At 42.8% G+C, this 21,445-nt stretch overlaps 1 protein-coding gene and 1 non-coding gene across 2 annotated transcripts in view; both read right to left on the bottom strand.

Moving 5' to 3' along the window:
• Window positions 1–1,940, bottom strand: part of Brms1l (BRMS1 like transcriptional repressor) — a 35,199-nt gene extending 33,259 nt beyond the window's left edge. The window contains exon 1 of the mRNA XM_048362265.1: window positions 1,633–1,940. Within this exon, the coding sequence (XP_048218222.1) occupies window positions 1,633–1,774 (142 nt within the window). The 5' untranslated portion in view covers window positions 1,775–1,940. The remainder of the gene's footprint in view (window positions 1–1,632) is intronic.
• A 1,585-nt stretch (window positions 1,941–3,525) lies between these two features.
• LOC125363748 lies at window positions 3,526–3,630 on the bottom strand. The gene has a single exon (XR_007213329.1). It is a non-coding gene; the product is annotated as a U6 spliceosomal RNA (small nuclear RNA).
• Window positions 3,631–21,445: the final 17,815 nt, after the last annotated feature.

Raw genomic sequence — 21,445 nt, 5'->3', positions numbered from 1 at the left:
TTTTGAAATCTAACCTACTTCCATAGCAAGGAAGATAACTTCAGAATTATTCTCATCTCAGGTAGACTCTAATGCTATATTTTCATCAGTTTGGGTATTATTACTTAAGTATACTAGCTATGTGCTTAAAAATACTCCATTGCCTATCCGCATGACAAAGATTTACTCTTCTATTTTCAGTTAATGCTACACCATTCTCCTTGTATCTGGGTTTTCTTATCTTCACTCCTAAACTTACATTCATAAACGTTGTTGCATGCTTTGTTTGAAATCTTTCACATACACACTTTCCTTTTCCTCTTGGAGCTCAAGTCCTTCGGCCAACCAAACTGGTTTTCTCACTCTTGATCAGTTCTGGGCTTTGCACTTCCTCTCACAGTCCTTCTCTAGGAACAGTCAACCATACCACACCAACCTAAATTCTACTCACTCTTCCAAAAAATTACAGTTAATCCCACCTTCTTCAACCACTGCTGACCACTCAATTCTGAAATTTATTTCCTCTACTTTTGAATTCCCACAGCGTTGTTTACTGTCAAGCATTCACTGGGCAATTGAATAAAAGGGGTGACTTATGACAGCTCTAGATAAAGCCAGGTCATAACTCTTTACACATCACATTGAGCAGTATCTGGTGCTGCACAAAGATATCATTCACAAACACTTACTTGGGTAGGGCTGATTTATTGATTGAAATTATATACCTGCAAAAAGATTGGCTCTGACAGGGGGTGTGGGGGCGGGGGAAGACAGGAAAGAAGGAGTGGCTGATAACAGTCACCAACCTATAATCTATGCTTCCCTCTACATGGCTAAAATCTGGATGGTAAGACTCAGTCTCATCTTCATTAACGGAAAGGGATCCTGGTAATCACAAATCCCATTTCTTTTTGAATACATACTCCTAAATTTGCGAACTTTATGTGTGATGTTAACCTGCCTCCCCACACCCGCCCCCCTCAAAAACAAGTAAAATTCTGAAACAACCCGAAGTTGGAAAAGACTGAGGTGAAGAAAATTTTGAGAATTTCAACGATGCCTCCCCCCAAAAGACAAACAAAAGAAACCAATTAATAAATCATCCCAAATCATCCCTCTCATTGGTCCTTTTCTCTCCATGAAACTTCGGATTACCATAAAGCGGACAGTTCCCAAGTGAACCCCGAAAGAGCACTGCGGCGGCGATTTGTAGGTGACAGAGCCAGACAAGGGCTGGGCGGGAACAACCCACCCGCGGGGAGAAGAGCTAAGGGTTGCAAAGGTGAAAAATCTGGGGCGGGGGGGGGGGATTTCCTCAATCTCCCCAGCAGGCTGGGGGAGAAGGGGGCGTTTGACACCACCGAGGCCCGGACGCCGTCGCGTCCCCTCAGCTACGCTGGCCCAGGCCCGCCCCGCCCCGCCCGGCCCCGCCCCCCGAGACCCCGCGGGGAGCCCAGCGGCGCCCGCGACCCCGCCGGGTGCCCAGCGGCTGTCAGTCAGGGCGGCCAGCCAGTCCCCGCCCCTTCCCGCTTTCCCCGCCCCCTCGCCCAGCGGGACGCCGCTGCCCGGCGTGCCGCGAGCGGCCTGGCGCGCGCCGCGGAGAGGAGGGGCGGGCGGGGGAAGGGACTTGGGGATCCGAGCCGAGTGGCACACCTGAACTGTCTCCATCCTCGGAGACCGACGAGCTCTCCGTGTCCTCGTCTTCCGAACTGCTCCCCTCGTTCTCGGCGTAGTCCACCTCCATCTCATCGTGATGATTCGTCTCCTTCTTATCCCCTCGGGAATGGACCGGCATTTTCCAGCCGCGCCGTCGCTTCCCACTTCCGGCGCCCAGCCCGGCCACCGCCGCTTCAATGAAGGGCGCGCCGAAAAGCCCCGACCCACACCAAGTGGCCGAGCTCGCGCGGAACCCCTCCGACTCCTCCCCACCCCCGGCCCGGGCCTCACAGCCTAACCCGCAGGCTCTGCCACGGGAGCTCTGCCATTGGCGAAGGCCGTCTCCGGGCCGGGGGCGGGGCTTCTTTTACTCCGGCACGGTTGGTTGGCTGTAGTTACGGCGCGGCCACCCGGTACTTGTCGGGAGTTGTAGTCCGAAGTGTGCAGACCTTCCCTGTCTGCGGGTTTCCATAGCTTAGCAGTGCAGATCTTATCTTGCTGCTGGACTTCAAGTCCCACAAGGCAAGAAAACTGACACACTCCAATGCAGTTTATAAACTAAACAGAAACAGATTGTGCGGCCCTAGTCAGAGTTTATCCTTTTCCCGCCAAGCGATTGTCTGACCTCTCTGACTAGTCGAGATGTTTTTGTAAGATGGTAAGGTCTTCTGCTGGACAGGGTCTCTGCCTACTCTTGGGAGCCTGGAGAACTAGGCTGTTAGGGGGTCTGGAAATCGAGGATCAATGAAACCACTCAGATGACAATCGGGGATGGAAAGAATTTTATTGAGCGAGAAAGCACTGGCGGGCCAGGACTGCATCAGAGGTCTAGAGCTCAAGATGCAGCCCTGAGCCATCTCAGAAGGCTGCTTTTAAACCCCCAAACTACAGGAATTTCCCCTTTTGCCTAATTTTAATGGCTCCTTAATTTCGAGAAGTGTCCAGGAACCGGTTACAAACAGGTCAGGGCATCTTGACTAGAATTATACCCATCTGACCATCAAGTGATAAAACAGGATGTAACGCTCCCTGTAATAGGGTTACAGGTGTGGGTAATTGAAACTACACAATACAGAGCAAAGGGCCAGTTTCAGAAAAGTTTTACATCGAATAATGACAATACCGAACAATATTTCAATACTTGTGTAAAGTTAATATAAAAAAACATTATTTACATCACTTCTAGGGAATAGTCTCTTCTACCTTTATGACCTCTAATATACTTGTATTGAACAGTTACTGTGGAAAGTAAATTGTACCTTAAAAACTTATCCGACCAAAAATCTGAATGAGAAGGAAGTTTTATCTTGGCGTTTTTACTCTATATTTTCTATTTTTTTAAACAAATGCAGCCAGAAGATGCCATTAGTCTTGATTTAACTTCAGTTTTCATTGGAAAAAGAACATAATTAATTTAAGATGTTATATTTTCTCAAACAAGTTACATAGACAATGAAGATCCAATAAGTATCATAACTGTATTGACTACGTTTACTCTTTACTGAGTATCTTGGGAAATTCATACATAGGTTACATGAGTTTAATTCAGTTTAAGAACCCTGAGGGGGCTGGGACTGTGGCCTAGTGGTAGAGTGCTTGCTCGGCATGCATGAAGCCCTGGGTTCAATTCCTCAGCAACACATACACAGAAAAGGCCAGAAGTGGTGCTGTGGCTCAGCAGGTAAAGTGAGCAAAAAGAAGCCAGGGACAATGGTCAGGCCCTGAATCCAAGCCCCAGGACTGGCAAAAAAAAAAAGAAGAAGAAGAAGAAGAACCCTGAGGTGTCTAGCTCTGATAGCTCAAGCCTAATCCTACCTACTCAGGAGGGTGAGGTCTGAAGATCACTGTTCAAAGCTAGCCTCGGGCAGTAAAGTCCATGAGACTTTTTTTTTTAATATGGAATGCTTCACCAATTTGCATGTCATCTTTGTGCAGGGGCCATGCTAATCTTCTCTGTATCATTCCAATTTTAGTATTTGTGTTGCCCAAGTAAATTATTCAGAACAACTGGGAAGTGACACTGTGGGTCAAAGTGGTAGAGTGGTAGCCTTGAACACCCTGAGTTCAAGCCCCAGGACCAACAACAAACAAACAAACAAAAAACCCTGAGGGAGGGGCTGGGGATATAGCCTAGTGGCAAGAGTGCCTGCCTCGGATACACGAGGCCCTAGGTTCGATTCCCCAGCACCACATATACAGAAAACGGCCAGAAGCGGCGCTGTGGCTCAAGTGGCAGAGTGCTAGCCTTGAGCGGGAAGAAGCCAGGGACAGTGCTCAGGCCCTGAGTCCAAGGCCCAGGACTGGCCAAAAAAAAAAAAAAAAAAAAAAAACCTGAGGGAAGTGTCATTATCACAGACAAACTTCATTTTCAATCAATACTGAGACTTGAACCCAAGGGCTCAAATTGCCTAACAAGAGATATGTGACTTAAGCCAAGCCCCTAGCCCCTTTCACTGTAGTTATTTTTCAAATAGCTCTCCGGTGGGGCAGGTCTCAGACTTTGATCCCCCTATCTTGACTTCCCAGGAGGCTTGGATTACTTACAGGTGTGAGCCACCAGGCCCAGCTAAATCTTGAAATTATATTTTAGACTGGGAGAGAGCGAAGGAAGGAGTGACACTGTCTGAAAAGAAATGTACTTAGTACCCGACTTATGGAACTGTAACCCCTCTGTACATCACCTTTATAATAACAATTTTTTTAAAAAATCAAAAAAGAAGGGCTGGGAATATGGCCTAGTGGCGAGAGTGCTTGTCTCATATACATGAAGCCCTGGGTTCAATTCCCCCGCACCACATATATAGAAAACAGCCAGAAGTGGCGCTGTGGCTCAAGTGACAGAGTGCTAACCTTGAGCAAAAAGAAGCCATGGACGGTGCTCAGGCCCTGAGTCCAAGGCCCAGGACTGGCAAAATAAATGAATAAAAAAGGAAGTGGAACTGTGGCTCAAAGCTCAGGGACAGTGTCCAGGCCCTGAGTTCAAGCCCCATGACTGACAAAACAAGGGGAAAAAAATCCATGAGATTGATTGGAGTATGTTATGAATGTAGAAAGGTAACAATGAAATCCCCCTCTGTATGACTAATCTAACAACAAATACTAAAAGAAAAAAAACTGTCTTTACCAGTCATGAAGGTAGAAGTAATTTGTCATTAAAGATATTTCATAAGCCAGCTGCTGAGGGCTCATGCCTGCAATCCTAGCTACTCAGGAGGCCGAGATATGAGGATCATGATTCAAAGCCAGCAGGGTAGGAAAGTCAGTGAGACTCTTCTAACTAATCACCAAAAAGCTAGAATTGCAGCTGTGGCTCAAATGGGAGAGTACTAGCCTTGAGCAACAAAGCTCAGGAACAGTATCCAGACCCTGAGTTCCAGCCTCAGTACACACACACACACACACACACACACACACACACACACACACACACTTCATAAAATACTATACATTGTAAAGCGTTTCTCAAACATGAGGATAAAAGGCATTATTTATTGCCAACCTTTCCTTCTCTCTGTATTCTATAAAACAGATGTTTGTAGTTGCTAAACACATCAAGCTATTTCCAGCTTCAATGTCTGCACATTCTGTTCTCTGCACACCTCTTCTTTTTTCTTGACAGCACCTTCATTCTTCAGGGAAGACCTCTGTACTGGACAACTTTGTACTTGTTTCTATCCTTCTGCATTATGAATTATTAAGCAAATTCACATCATCTACTAGATGTTGAGTTCCTTGAGAGCAAGGATGGTTTTAGTCCAGGATACAAATCCAAAGGCAAGCATTAGCCAGGAGAATTAATTTAAAAGATGGAACTTTATGTGAGTAGTATAGGCTAAAGAGGGCAATTGCTTTCTTCCTACCAACCAGATTATATTACCTGAGGAATCTGGTCTAAGAATGTCAGATTTGGGTATCTATATGAAATATCTAAATTTGTAAACATTATCTGAAGATAGCATTAGTTTTGTTTTTGCTTCTTAAACTCCAGATCAACTCAACACAGCTATGTAGGCAGGCACAGTGGCTCATCCTGTAATCCTAACTGCTTGAAAGGCAACAGTGGGAAGGATAGAAGTATAGGTCCAGCCTACTAAAACCCCACTCAACCAATAAAAAAGTTGTCTGAGGTGACACACATCTGTCATCTCAACTACCTAGGAAGGGTAAATAGCAGGATTATGATCCAAGATGGCCCAGGCATAAATACAAGAATCTACTTGGCGGGCTGGAAATATGGCCTAGTGGCAAGAGTGCTTGCCTCATATACATGAAACCCTGGGTTCAATTCCCCAGCACCAGTTATATAGAAAACGGCCAGAAGTGGCGCTGTGGCTCAAGTGGCAGAGTGCTAGCCTTGAGCAAAAAGAAGCCAGGGACAGTGCCTGAGTCCAAGGCCCAGGACTGGCAAAGAAAAAGAACCTACTTGGAAAATATCTAAAGCAAAAAAGACTGATGTGAGCCAGGCTCTGGAGGCTCACATTTGTAATCCTAGCTACTCAGGAGGCTGAAATTGTGGTTTGAAGCCAACCTGAGCAGGAAAGTGAGACTCTTCAATTAACCAATAGAAAACCAGAAGTGGAGCTGTGGCTCAAAGTGTGAGAACACTAGTCTTTTTTTTTTTTGCAAGTCCTGGGCCTTGGACTCAGGACCTGAGCACTGTCCCTGGCTTCTTTTTGCTCAAGGCTAGCACACTCTGCCACTTGAGCCACAGCGCCACTTCTGGCCATTTTCTGTATTTGTGGTGCTGGGGAATTGAACCCAGGGTTTCATGTATATGAGGCAAGCACTCTTGCCAGTAGGCCATATTCCCAGCCCAGAACACTAGCCTTGAGTGAAAGATAAACAAGCTCAAGGACAGTGCCCAGGCCCTGAGTTCAAGCCCCATGACTGACAGAAGAAAAAGAAAAAGAAAAGAAGACTGATGTGGCTCAAGCACTAGAACACCTAACAAACACAAAGCCCTGAGCTCAAACACTAGTACTACCAACAAGGAGAAAAGGAAAAAGAAAACCAGCTGTGGAATTGAATTTCAGACTTTTGTTAAGTCTTTATTTAACACATACTGTGTGATGAATGGTAATGATCATTTAGTCATCTGATCCCTCTTGATATGCCAAGTCACGCACTGTTATTTGTTAAGTTAGTTCATTTATTTAATCATCTCTGGGGATTATTATGGTTTCCATTTTGTAGATGAGGAAACTGAGGCACAGAACAGATTATTTGGCAAGGTCACACAGGCTCCTAACAGATCTAGGATTTGGAATTGAGGAATTGAACATCAGCGTTTGCATGCCAGCAGTGGCCTGGACGACTGGTCTAGTAGGAGCTTTCTGCTTCTGCAGTTCAGTAAAATAATGGAATAAATTTGGAGAAGAGAAGCCAGAGAGCCCTTACTGCTAGGAACATGGAGGAGAATGGAAAAGGAATTGACTGGACTCAATCATCAACAGGCGAGAACTATTGCCAATGAGGGGCACAGACTTTTCCGCAGGTTTGGAGGTTATGCCAGGGGGTGAATTTGGGATCAGGTTTATATAAGGTCTGAGCAAGGAGACCGAGGCTCATGAAAAAGCCCTTAGATCTACGAAGTTGGGGGCTTTCCATTGGGCCCACAGTGGGCTGTTTACAGCTGGGCTTAATGAATTACTCTGCTAGAGTCAGGCAGACTGCACTTGCCTTTGGTGGCTTGCCTGGTACCTGTATGCACCTGGGAAAACAGGGTGGGGGGCAATCCTTCACTCACTCTCCTAGAAACTAGGCAATTAAATATGATATGAAATCACCTCTGGTCCGTTTTTGTAAAGCAAGAAGTCTGCATTATCAGTTTGATAATAAAAATTTGAATAAAAAAAAAGAAGTCTGCATTATGTCATCTTTCAATTTTTGCCAGCTCTGAAACTTCTAATGATAAATATTGTCAGTGTTGACCATGAAAACAGTGGAATTTCCACAATCGAGGAGTTAAAGGGGCAAGGATGATAACTTACATTCATGTACCATTTTACATTTTACAGAGGGCTTATATAAACATGGCAGTCATTTTAAAGCTCACGTTCAAAAATCCACTCATATTTATACATTTATTGAAATCTATCTGGAACTCACAGTTATCTCAGCAAATTCTTCTCTCAGGTGGCTCTTCAATTTTCTTGCTCTAAAGAAAGCATGGCTCTGGCTCCCCTAGGACCGACCCTGCTTCTTGTAAGTCTCCTCCCACCAAGCCTCACCATTGAGCAAGTGTACTCTTTGTTCTTCCAGACTGTCCTGCGCTCCTTCCCTAGATCCCTCCAGTTCATCATCAGGATGTACCACGCAGTATCTACACCATGGTATAGAAATTTTTAAAAGAAGTTTTAGCTACTGGTTTAGTGTCATTCTCTCTAAAGCTATGCTTATCATAATTCTTAGTTGCGTGTTTGCTTGCTTACCTAAGTTATGTGGAGGGGATTTCATTGTTACATTTCCACACAATCAATCTCACGCCTTCTGTCAGGCTTCTAATTCTTTCATGGTTTCTCCCTCTCTCTCGCCCTGTACTGGTATTGGGCCTTGAACTCAGGGCCTTAACACTGTCTCAAGGCTGCTACTCTACCAAGTCAGTCACAGCTCCACTTACGGCTTTTTGCTGGTTAGTTTAAGACAAGAGTCTCACAACCATTCCTGCCTGTGCTCAGCATCCTGAGTCGCTAGGATTACAGGCACCTGTGTGGCTCTCTTGGGCATTTGTTCAGATGACACTACTGGGCCTACTGTGGTACAATGTACACATAAAATAATTTCAGCATTTTCTTTCTAATATTGCTTAGATACCTCTGGAGGATAAAGTTTTTCCTAATCCGTTGTATTAAATATTTCAGCATTACCTAATAATTTAAATATCTACAATGTCATTTATTATGTAACACAGAACTGACCTATTATTAGCTTTCTTAAATCTTAACATTTTATCATTATTAGCTTCAGGCCCTTCTCAATCTCAATTCTCTTTCTCTTGGCAGGGGAAATATTATCTTGACATTGTGCTTTTGATTACAGCACATGTGTGCATGGGTATGTATTACCCATAAGCAATTTACTATATTGTTTAGCATGTTTTAAAGTGCACATATTTTACTCTTCTATATTATATATCATGCTACAACTTAACTTTCTTTGCAAATATATTTTAATATCGTAACCCTAATCTAATTATTTTAACCTGTTCTAATAGATTCCATTGAATGAACATTATCCATGTGCTAGTTAATACATATTTAGGCCACTTTTTACTATTTTACTCCAAATAGTTACCTCTGGTTGGCTGGTGGTCCACATCGATATCCTAGCTACTCAGGAGGCTGACATCTGAGTATGGAGGTTCAAAGCCAGCTTGAGCAGGAAAGTCTGTGAGATTTTTATCTCCAATTAGTAACCAAAAAGCCAGAAGTAAAGCTATGGCTCAAGTGATAGAGCAATAAAAACTCAGGGACAGCACTCAGGCCCTGAGTTCAAGCCCCAGGACCGATGCACACACAAAAATATTGCCTCCATGAACATTGATGTTTGAATATTTTAGGTCACATATGAGAATTTCTCGGTGGCAGTCCCAGCTCCCGAGTCTGGGCTGCAGACCTGGCCAGTCAGTTTGCTTTTTACTCCTCCAATAAATCCATCTTTTTGCTTGAGACTGTCTCTGAGTGGTGGACTCTTAGAGGAATGGGGGAATTCCCCCTCGGACGCCATTATAATTTTCCTTATATTTTGCATCTTGCTTGAATTCTTCCCTATATACCACTGTGTCCTGGTTGTTGGTCTTAAATCTCAGATACCTGTCCAGCTTATTTGGTTAGTAGACACGTCTGGAGCCCCTGCTGTGTGTCAGGCTGCATGACCAGAGGAGTAATGTCCCTCAGGGGTTTCCAGCTCTTTCTCAGGATCTGAGTACCCCAAACCCGCAGCCTTGCTCACAGGGCTGCCAGAGGATGCCAGGCTCTCAGCACAGAGAGCCAGGCACGTTACGAAAACAAAGCTACACTCTGCATAAATGTGACCACACAGACACCAGGGAGACTTCACCAAGGGAAGAAGGCTTCCATCTCAGAGTAGCTGGCCCAAAGGGAGATGCCAGATGGAGGTGGGGGGGAACCCTGGGAAATGAAAAGTTAGAAGCCACAAAGTCTAGGCTGGAGCTTATGAAGGGCCTTGCTGTCCCTTAGCCTTTTTGCTCAAGGTTAGCACTCTACCATTTGAGCCACAGGTCTCCTTCTGGCTCTTTGGGAGTTAAGTAGAGATGGGCTGGGGATATGGCCTAGTGGCAAGAGTACTTACCTCAAATACATGAAGCCCTGAGTTCAATTCCCTAGCACCACATATACAGAAAACGGCCAGAAGTGGCACTGTGGCTCAAGTGGCAGAGTGCTAGCCTTGAGCAAAAAGAAGTCAGGCAAAAAATCGAAGCCAGGGACTGTGCTCATGCCCTGAGTCTAAGCCCCAGGACTGGACAAAAGAGAGAAAGAGAGGAAGAGAGAGAGAGACAGACAGACAGACAGACAGAGGTTCTCCACAACAGTAGTTTCCAAAATGGGGCATGTATACTCAGGACTGAGGGCCAGGAAAGAAATACTAAAATTTCTGTTTTTAAAACTCTATAGCTCATCTTTGTTTGGAATACAGTAGTTATTGGGAAACAACTACAGTGTGTGTGTGTGTGTGTGTGTGTGTGTGTGTGTGTCTGCACGCACACATTCTGGGACTTGAATGTAAGGTCTGAGCACTATACTTGAGCTTTTTCTGCTCAAAGTTAGCCCTCTCTCTCTTGAGCCACAACTCCTGAGTTTTGGGTAGTTAATTGGAGATAAGAGTCTCCTGGAGGGCTAGGGATATGGCCTAGTGGCAAGAGAGCTTGCCTCTTATACATGAAGCCTTCGGTTCGATTCCCCAGCACCACATATACAGAAAATGGCCAGAGGTGGCGCTGTGGCTCAAGTGGTAGAGTGCTAGAGTGCTAGCCTTGAGCAAAAGGAAGCCAAGGACAGTGCTCAGGCCCTGAGTCCAAGGCCCAGGACTGGCAAAAAGAAAAGAAAAGAAAAGAGTCTCGTGGACTTTCTTGCCTGGGCTGGCTTTGAACCACGATCCTCAGATCTCAGCCTCTTCAGTAGCTAGGATTACAGGCATCGGCACCCTGCTCAATTCCATTTTAAAAATTCCAATTTATCTTCATTACAGTATGCTTGTTTTCAATACCTTCATTTCGGTGCGCTTTTTTTCAATCTACAGATCCTATCACAGAGGAGAAGCAGACAATTCCAAATTCGACCACATGGTGGTGCTGAGGCCCCAGCTACTAATTGACCCAGGCCAGAGGCGGAGGCTGGAAAAACAAAGAGGTACCAGAGCTATGGAAGTAGAGGCAGCACAGAGGACAAGGAAAACTGAAATAAAGAGGAAAAACTCTGATGACATTTAAACACCTCGGAACATACACATTCAAGGTTAGTCCTAAGCCTTTCAGTTAGTTACATGAACAAATTAATTCCTCGTTATTGAAGTTGTTTTGGTTGTTATTTTTACTTAAAAGAATCTAGACTAATATAGGTAGCTTATATTTTGGACGTGTGTTTTGGGAGACTCAATGAATAAAATATTTTATATCTTCCATTATTATTCTTGTTTAAAAATTACTTCTCACATTCCCATAACACTACTATATTAATTGTTTATTAAATATATATTGGCTGGGTGTCAGTTATTTCTATCTGGAATCCTAACTAATCAGGGAAATGAGATCTGAGAATCCCAATTCAAAGCCAGCCTGGGCTTATCTCCAATTAACTAGCAAAACGCTGAAAGTAGCGTATTACTCAAATAGTACAACACTTGCCTTGAATGAAAAAGCTAACAGCATGTGAGACCCAGGTTCAAGCCTCACTACTAATACACACAAAAATTACTAACTAGTTAATTAAATTTAAAAACCTGGACAACTCAGTGCACAATTATTTTCCAAATTATAAAAGTATAATGTTACAAAGCAGCACATCAATAAAAGATATATTCAAAGTGTAAGATTTTACCGTAGTGGAAAGTGGAGAGAATTTGCCAAATTGCTTTCCTTTTTTAAAAAAATTTTGTCAGACATGAGGCTTGAACTCAGGGCCTGGGCACTTTCCCTGATCTCTTTTTGCTCAAGGCTAGCACTCTAACTACCACTTTGAGCCACAGCACCACTTCCTGTTTTTGAGTGTTAATTGGAGATAAGAGTTTCAAAGACTTTCCTGCCTGGGTTGGCTTTCCAATTTGCTTTCATATTCCACAGGGCAACCAATGTTTAAGAAACTAACACTGAGGTTAGGCATGGTAGCTCATCCCTGTAATCCTCACTATTCAGGAGGCTGAGATCTGAGGATTGCAGTTCCAGTCCAGCCAGGCAGGAAAGTCTGTGAGATTCTTATCTCCAATAAATTACAAAAAAAAAAAAAGCCAGAAGTGGAGTTGTGGCTCAAGTGGTAGAGTGCTACCACTTGAGTGCTTCTGAGAAAAAGAAGCTCAGAGAATGCTGGACACTGGTGGCTCACACCTGTAATCCCAGCTACTCAGGAGGCTGAGATATGAGGATAGAGGTTCGAAAACAGCCAAGGCAGAACAGTCCCCAGGAGACTTTTATCTCCAGTTAACCACTCAAAACACAGAAGTGGCACTGTGACTCACATGGTAGAACACTAGCCTTGAGCACAAAGAGGTTCAACATGAGTTCAAGCCCCACAACTGACAGAAAGAAGAAGGAGGAAAAAGAGGAGGAAGAGGAGGAAGAGGAAAAGGAGGAAGAGGAAGAGGAGGAGGAGGGGGGAGGGGAAGGAGGAGGAGGAGGAGGAGAAAAAGAAAGAAAGGAAGGAAGGGGGAAGGAAGGAAGGAAGGGAGGGAGGAAGGGAGGGAGGGAGGGAGGGAGGGAGAGAGGGAGGGAGGGAGAGAGGAAAGGAAAAAGGGAGGGAGGAAGGGAAGGAGGGAGGGAGAGAGAAAGAGAAAAAGAAGAAGCAGCTCAGAGAGAGTGCCCAGGCACCAAGTTCAAGGACCAGCAAAAAAAGAAAAAGGAAAAAGGAAATAAAATGAACACTGGTTTCCTTTTAGCATGCCATTCACAATTATCTGAAAATATGAAAATATTTCCCCTTTTAAATTGCATATATATACAAAATCAGGTTTTCCTTATATATTTTAACCAAAAGACAATATGTGTCTTAAGAATCTAGGTGTCTGGAAAGGAAGGATTAAAACAATGATACTTTCTCACTACTTTTGGTTTAGAAAAAAACACCTTTATTATGGGTATAAGTATGTGTTGCAAAACATACCTATAACCTCCTCGCCCCTCCCAAAAACCATGAAGGTTATCATGTGATGGTTTACAATTGTTATTTTCCAGTGTATTAAAAAGAAATGCAATCTCAGCCTTAGGAGGTTGAAGCTGGAAGATCCAAAGTTCAAGGCTAGCCCATGTTACATGGTGAGACCTTGTCTCAAAAAATAAATAATCTGGGCTGGGGATATGGCCTAGTGGCAAGAGTGCTTGCCTCATATACATGAGGCCCTGGGTTCAATTCCCCAGCACCACATATACAGAAAACGGCCAGAAGGGGCTCTGTGGCTCAGGTGGCAGAGTGCTAGCCTTGAGCGGAAGAAGCCAGGGACAGTGCTCAGGCCCTGAGTCCAAGGCCCAGGACTGGCCAAAAAAATAATAAATAATAAATAAATAAAGAATCTGGGCACCTGTGGCTCACTCTCAGGAGGGTGAGATCTGAGGATCACAGTTCTTTTTTTATTTTATTTTATTTTATTTTTATTAATTGTACATAAATTTTTTTACAAGGTGTTGTGCAAAGAGGGTGCAGTTACATAGTAGGGCAGTGTGTACATTTCTTATGATATCTTACGACCTTGAAGATCTCAGTTCTAAGCCAGCCCAGGCAGGAAAGATAGGTAGGTAGATGGATGGATAGGGGGATGGATAGATAGATAGATAGATGAAATCTGGGGACAGTATTGCTTAGTGGCAGAGTATGTGGTTTCCATGTATAAGGCACTTGATTCAATTTTCAGCACTGAAAGAAAAAGTTTAAAATTTTCTGGTTTTGTTTTTTGTTTTTGTTTTCCCCTAGTACTAGGGATCAAACACCCAGGGCCATGGACATTTAGACAGGAGGCTAGCACTCAACATCTCTACTCCTTGGTTTTCTTTGAGACAGGATCTTTTCCTGTACTTCACTGTTGTTTTCATCTGCAATTCTCTAGTGACAAATGACTTTTGTCTTGGGGCTATTTTCCTATATTAAGTTACCTTCGGCCTATATTCCATGGTAAAAGATACTTTCTTAAGTATGTGTTCAGACTTTTGGTCTATTTTTAAGTTGAGTCTTGTTTTCTTATTGTTGAGTTTCAAGAATTCTTTGTATGCTTTGCGGGAACTTTTACCTCATAGATGGTTTGCAAATAATGCATTTTACACTCACAAGTTATCTCTCCATTTATTTATATCTTCTTCCATCCAGTGTATAGTTTCCTAAGTTTAATATTTTATAAGGTACTGGATAAGCAAAAGGGCTTCGTACAGATCCAAGAAGAAGAGGGGAAGGGAAGAGAAAGAGGGGAGGAGAGAAGAGAGGGGAGGCATTGTGAATGGAAGCAAGGGGAAGCGAGAGAAAAAAAATATTACCTAATTTTCTTTGTGGCTTGATAGCTCATTCTTTTCATTACTGAATAATATTGGATTATATGGATTCACCACAGTTTTACTCTCTCATCTATTGAAGGATATCTTGTCTGCTTCCAGACAAGATAAAGCTACTGTACTGGGTAAAGCTACTGTAAACATTTGGTCCTGATTTTTATGAGGGTATGTTTTGAAATCAGTTGAGTAAATACCTGAGAAGGTAGCTGATGGACTATTTAACAAAACGGTGTTTAGCTTGTCTGCCTGTGTCTGTCCTGTCCCCTACCCTCCCGGAGTTCTTTAGGTGTAGTCTAGGTATGCTGTGTAGTCTAGGTATGCTGCCCAGGCTGGTCTCACTATTATTTTAGTTCACAATTTTCTAATGACAAACAACTTTGGTCACTGTATTTTCATATGCTAATTTGCCTTTGGCCCATATTCTTGGGTAAAAGACACTTTCTTAGGTGTATGTAGAGACCTTTGTGTTTTTCTTTTTTAAAAGGAAAGAAAACTATTAAGTTTTATTTTCAAAATCTATTTTAATTCTGACAGAACAAACAAGCAGAAAACTGAGAAAGCTAATAGTATTAGCAGACACAGATATATCAAATGTAAAATAATGGGTTATTAACAGAACTATTTACATGCATTTTATACATTATTTTTAAGTTAGTTGGAAAAAGATCTGACATTATGTAAAAATGTTCTTACATAGGACTGAGGTGGTACCACATTATAGTAAAAGTATTAGAAAAGATATCCTCAAGGTGTATCAATTATTTTTTATAATAATAACTACTTTATTGTCCAAGTGATGTACAGAAGGGTTACAGTTTCATACGTTAGGCCATGGGTACATTTCTTGTACTATTTGTACCTCCTCCCTCATTCCCCCCTCCCCCTTCCTCTTTCCCTCTCCCTCCAGGAGTTGTTCAGTTGGTTTACACCAAATGGTTTTGCAAGTATTGCTTTTGGATTCATTTGTCTTTTTATCCTTTGTCTCTCGATTTTGATATTCCCTTTCACTTCCCTAGTTCTAATACCAGTATATACAGTATCCAGGGTACTCAAATGAGATACAGTGATAGCACAGGGACCACCACAGGAAGGGGATACAAGAGGATCATCAATAAAAGAAGCTATGGTTTCACATGGCATGTTGAAAGTAATCACAACAGTGATATAACAGTCATTTCCATTACATGGAGTTCATTTCACTTAGCATCATCTTATGCATTCATAGGGGCATAGCTATTAGGCTCTTGTGATCCTCTGCTGTGACTAGCCTAATCCTGTGCTAATTATTCCCTATGAGGGAAACCATAGAGTCCATGTTTCTTTGGGTCTGGCTCACTTCACTTAGTATATTTTTTCCAAGTTCTTCCATTTCCTTACAAATGGGGCAATGTCATTCTTTCTGATAGAGGCATAAAATTCCACTCTGTATATGTACCACATTTTCCGGATCCATTCGTCTACTGAGGGCATCTGGGTTGGTGCCATATTTTAGCTATGACAAATAGTGCTGCAATGAACATTGTTGTGGGGGTGGCTTTAGTGTGTTCTTATTTGTGGTCTTTTGGGTAGATGCCCAAAAGTGGGGCTGGTGGGTCATAGGGGAGCTCTATGTTTAGCCTTCTAAGGACTCTCCATACCACTCTCCAGAGTGACTGAACCAGTTTACATTCCCACCAACAAGGAAGTAAGGTTCCCTTTTGACCACATCCCCTCCAACATTCATTATTGTTAGTTTTCTTGATAATGGACATTCTTACTGGGGTGAGGTAGAATCTCAATTTTTTTTTTTTTTTTTGTCAGTCCTGGGCTTGGACTCAGGGCCTGAGCACTGTCCCTGGCTTCTTTTTGCTCAAGGTTGGCACGCCACTCCTGGCCGTTTTCTATATATGTGGTGCTGGGGAATCGAACTCAGGGCTTCATGTATACGAGGCAAGCACTCTTGCCACTAGGCCATATCCCCAGCCCTCAATGTTGTTTTGATTTGCATTTCTTTTATGGCCAGTGATGTAGAGCACTTTTTCATATGTCTCTTGGCCATTCTCATTTCCTTATCAGAGAAGTCTCTTTTTAAGTCTTTAGCCCACTTGTTGCGGGGGCTGTTGGTTCTTTGAGGTTTTGTTTTGGAGGAATTTAATTTTTTTAGTTCTGCATATATTTTCGATATGAGGCCTTTGCTCATTGCTCATTGCCGGTAAAGATCTTTTCCCAATCTGTGGACTTTCTGTTTATCTTGCGAGCTATGTCCTTTGCCCTGCAGAAGCTCTGCAGTTTGATGCAGTCCCATTTGTCCAACCTTTCTTTAAGGTGTATCAATTATAAAGCAGATGAAAACCTGAATGGACAAGTATCTAGTAAAATTTTCTAGTAAAAAAGTTAATGCAGACCTTTGGTCCATTTTTAAGTTGAGTCATTTGTTTTCTTATTGTTGAGTATTAAGAATTCTTTGTTTCTCCTGAGCTCAACCCAAGGAATCAACAGAATACAAGAAACAAAATGAGAAGCTCCTTAATGAAAGAGTTTACAGATTTTATGTAAGTACTCAATGGTGTCATATTTTCATTAATATAGAAAAAGTGTGCTTTTCAATATACCTTCTCAAATTACCCATATTCAGGTTACTGATGAGTGTATCTTAACAAGTAACAGAAGGTGCTTAGAAAGTTTATTAAATACCATTATAGTTTGCTGTAAGATGCATGTATATTTTTAAAATTAGAAATTAATGACCAAATGTCAACATACCGAGCATTTTCAAAAACTTTTCACAAGTGCCTGAGTATCTAGTGTGTTTTTAATTTGCTTAATAGAATATATTGATGTTTTTGTGTTTTGATAATGTTATATTCCCAGTAGACTCTGGCTTTTAAAACGTTGTCCCCAGTAGACTGGGCTGTTGTGGAACACTTGTAGACTTCTGGGTGGAGGAAACAGGTCATTTTGGAAATGTCCTTGAAGGCTCTACCAGGAATGTCTTCTGCTCTCCTTCCTCCTCCCTCCCCTCCTCCTCCCTCTTCCTCCGCTCTCTTCCCTCCCTTCTCTCTGTCATTTTCAGTGTCTCCCTCAGCCTCCTTCCTGTCTGCTAGGAGATGTGGTAATTCTCTGCTCCATTTTCCCACTGTGGTCATGTTGTGTCCAGTGCATGGGTCTCAGGAATGGAGAACAGAATCCTTTGAAGTAATGAATCAAAATAAATCCTTTGTCCCTTAAAAAAAAAAAAAAAGAATTCTTTGTTTCTGCATAGGTGAATTCTTTGTTACTGCATAGGTGACTTGCAAAATGTTTTCTTCTACTCGATGGCTTGCCTTGTGAGTCTCTTAACAAAATCTCTCACAGAGGAGAAATTTTAACAAAGCCCAATTTATTAATTTTTAAATTGCAGATTATGCTTCTGGTGCCACATCTACTCAGAGGTCATTCAGATTTATTCATGTTTCCTTCTGCAAATTTCATAGTGTTTCATTTTTACCTTCAGGTATATTCTATTTTGAGTTAACATTTGTGAAAAGATCTGTGCCAATGTTCATATCTTTTCATGTGGATGTAATTTTTAAAAAGGCACATGTGTCCTTAGCACTGTTATCCATTATGTTATCGCTCCCCCTTTTTTTTTTTTGCCAAACATCAGCTTAAGTGTATTTGTGTGTCTATTTCTGAGGTTTCTATTCTGTTCCATTGAATGCTGAATCTATTTGTAGCCAATTACCATGCTATTATTATTTTGCTCAAGGCTAGCACTCTGCCACTTGAGCCACAGCGCCACTTCTGGCTGTTTTCTGTATATGTGGTGCTGGGGAATCAAACCTAGGGCCTCGTGTATCCGAGGCAGGCACTCTTGCCACTAGGCTATATCCCCAGCCCCGAGATCCTCAATAATTTTTATCCAAAAAAATTTTGGTAACTGCTGATCTTTATCATTTCTGACCTGAACCCCTCAAAACAGCCAAGGTCATAAAAACTAGGGAAAGTATGAGACACTGCCACAGCCAAGAGGAGTCCAGGGAGATAGCACTACTAAATCTTACTTATTGGTCTTGATTAAACAGATATACACACATTTTTTTAAAGATTCAAAAAAGAAAATTAAGCCAGGCTCCAGTGGCTCATGTCTGTAATACTAAACTATTGAGGAAGCTGAGATCTGAGGATCAAGGTTTGAAGCAGGTCTGGACAAAAAAAATCCATTAGCCTTTTATCTCTAAATAACTACCAAAAAGCTGAAAGTGGAGCTGTGGCTCAAGTGGTAGAGTGCCAGCCTCTGTGTGTGTGTCTCTCTGTCTCTGTCTCTGTCTATATCTTTCTCTGTCTGTCTCTCTGTCTCTGTCTCTGTCTCTCATTTCTGTTTCTGTCTGTCTGTCTGTCTGTCTCTCTCTCTCTCTTTCTCACACACACACACACACGTACATACACGCTTAACACTTTAGATAAAAAATAAAGAAATTTGGGGCTGGGGATATAGCCTAGTGGCAAGAGTGCCTGCCTCGGATACACGAGGCCCTGGGTTCGATTCCCCAGCACCACATATACAGAAAACGGCCAGAAGTGGCGCTGTGGCTCAAGTGGCAGAGTGCTAGCCTTGAACAAAAAAGAAGCCAGGGACAGTGCTCAGGCCCTGAGTTCACGGCCCAGGACTGGCCAAAAAAAATAAATAAATAAAAATAAAAAAAAATAAAGAAATTTGGAGCCTGGTGCTGTGAATCACCCTTGTAATACAATTTACTTAGGAGGCAGAGATTGGGTGATTGCGGTTTGAGATAGCCCAAGCAAAGAGTTAGCAAGACTCCTCATCTCAACAAAAAAGCTGGGCAGTGGAGTTCTGCTCATGTGAGAGGAATAGGCAGGAGGATTAGAGACTAGCCCAAGAAAAATGGCAAGATCCTCTCTAAAAAAAATAACTAAAACAAAAAAGGGCTAGGGAGACAGATAAACCTGCCTTGCAATGACAAGGCTGAGTTCAAACCCCCGTGCAAAAAAAGAAAAGAAGCCGTGTGTCCCAGTGGCTCATTCCTGTAATCCTAGCTACTCAGAAGGCTTAGCTCTGAGTATCACAGTTCAAAGCCAGCCTGGACAGGAAAGTCCATGAAACTCTTATCTCCAATAAACTACTCAAAAAAGCTCAAAGTGGCACTGTGGCTCAAGTGGTAGAGTGCTAGCTTTGAGCAAAAGAAGCTCAGGGACAGCACCCAGGCCCAGAGTTCAAGCCCTAGGACTGGAAAGAAAAGAAAGAGAGAAAGAGAGAGAAAGAAAGGAAGGGAGGAAGGGAACGAAAAAGAAGGAAGGAAGGGAGGGAGGGAGGGAAAGTAAAGAAAGAAACCTGAACTACTTATGGAATTCAGTTAATAATAATGTATCATTATTGCTTCATTCATCATAAAAATTATGTATTCTTAATAGGGTACCAATGGCTCATGCCTGTAAATCCTAGTTACTCAGTAGACTGAAAACTGAAGGATCACAGTGTGAAGTTATCCTGGGCAGAAAAGTCTCTCCAGCTTCAAAGAACAAGAAAAACACTGGGGCTGGGAATATGGCCTAGTGGTAGAGCGCTCGCCTTCTATACATGAAGCCCTGGGTTCGATTCCCCAGCACCACGTATACAGAAAACGGCCAGAAGTGGCGCTGTGGCTCAAGTGGCAGAGTGCTAGCCTTGAGCAAAAAGAAGCCAGGGACAGTGCTCAGGCTCTGAGTCCAACCCAGGACTGGCAAAAAAAAAAAAAAGAAAGAAAGAAAGAAAAAAAAGAAAGAAAAACACTGGACTAGAAGCACAGATCAACTGGTAGAGTGCCAACTGTAAGCCAGAAAGCAGAGCAAAAGCACAAGTCTGTCCCCCCACCTCTCTCCTAACATAAGATGTTAACAGTAGAACAAATTGGGAGGTGGATATGTGGGAACTCTGTACTGTTGACTCAAATTTTCTGGAAATTAAAACTGTTTTAATGATACAGTACTTTCCTAGCATGTGTGAAGCCCTATGTTCAATTCACCAGATTCAGAAATAAAACAAAAAGCAAAATAAAAAAGCTAGTCTAGAGTTGAATATGGTGATACAAGCCAGTTGTCCCAGCTACTGGGAAGGTCAAATGACACATGAGGATTACTTCAATACCAGCTGGAGTTTGAAACCTGCCTGGGCAACACTGTAAAATATTGTCTGAAAAGGAGCAATAAAAATTTATTAATTAAGGGCTGGGAATGTGGCTTAGTGGTAGAGTGCTTGCCTTGCATGCATGAAGCCCTGGGTTCGATTCCTCAGCACCACATAAAAAGAAAAAGGCAGACGTGGCACTGTGGCTCAAGTGGTCGAGTGCTAGGCTTGTGCAAAAGGAAGCCAGGGACAGTGCTTGAAAGAACAAAGTGATTCCATTTTGCAAAAGAAACAGCCATGCTAGAGTTAAAGCTGACTCTGAGAAGCTGAGAATGCAGTCACTGGGAAAAACCACAACTGTATGCCCATCCAGTAGCCACCAAACAACAGATAGGGGGCAAGCTGACCTAGCCAAGAATAAACTATTGCTGTTTTGAAATGTGCAGATGGCCCCTAACCAACATTGCTGAAGGTCGACCAATAGGATAGCTGCCAACATGGGAAGCCCCTAAAGTTGTTTGTTCATCTGTATAAAAAGTAGGCAATCTGGGCTGGGGATATAGCCTAGTGGCAAGAGTGCCTGCCTCGGATACACGAGGCCCTAGGTTCGATTCCCCAGCACCACATATACAGAAAACGGCCAGAAGCGGCGCTGTGGCTCAAGTGGCAGAGTGCTAGCCTTGAGCGGGAAGAAGCCAGGGACAGTGCTCAGGCCCTGAGTCCAAGGCCCAGGACTGGCCAAAAAATAAAAATAAAAAATAAAAAAAATAAAAAGTATGCAATCCCCTTCCTCAGGGCCCTCGTCTCTCAGCTGCGCCTGGTGAGCACGTTGGCCCGAGTGTGCATTTGCTAATAAATGGCACCTTTGCTTTTGCATCAATCTCAGTCTTGGTGGTCTTTGGGGTATCTGGATTTGGGCACAACATGCCCAGGCCCTGAGTCCAAGCCCCAGGAGTGGCAAAAAAATCTATTAATTAAAAAATTTCCATATTTGGATGGAAATGACTTTAAAAATAGTAATGTAA

Source organism: Perognathus longimembris, chromosome 14 (assembly GCF_023159225.1).
Source record: "Perognathus longimembris pacificus isolate PPM17 chromosome 14, ASM2315922v1, whole genome shotgun sequence".
Taxonomy (NCBI): domain Eukaryota; kingdom Metazoa; phylum Chordata; class Mammalia; order Rodentia; family Heteromyidae; genus Perognathus; species Perognathus longimembris.
This window is presented reverse-complemented; position numbering and strand designations above follow the sequence as displayed.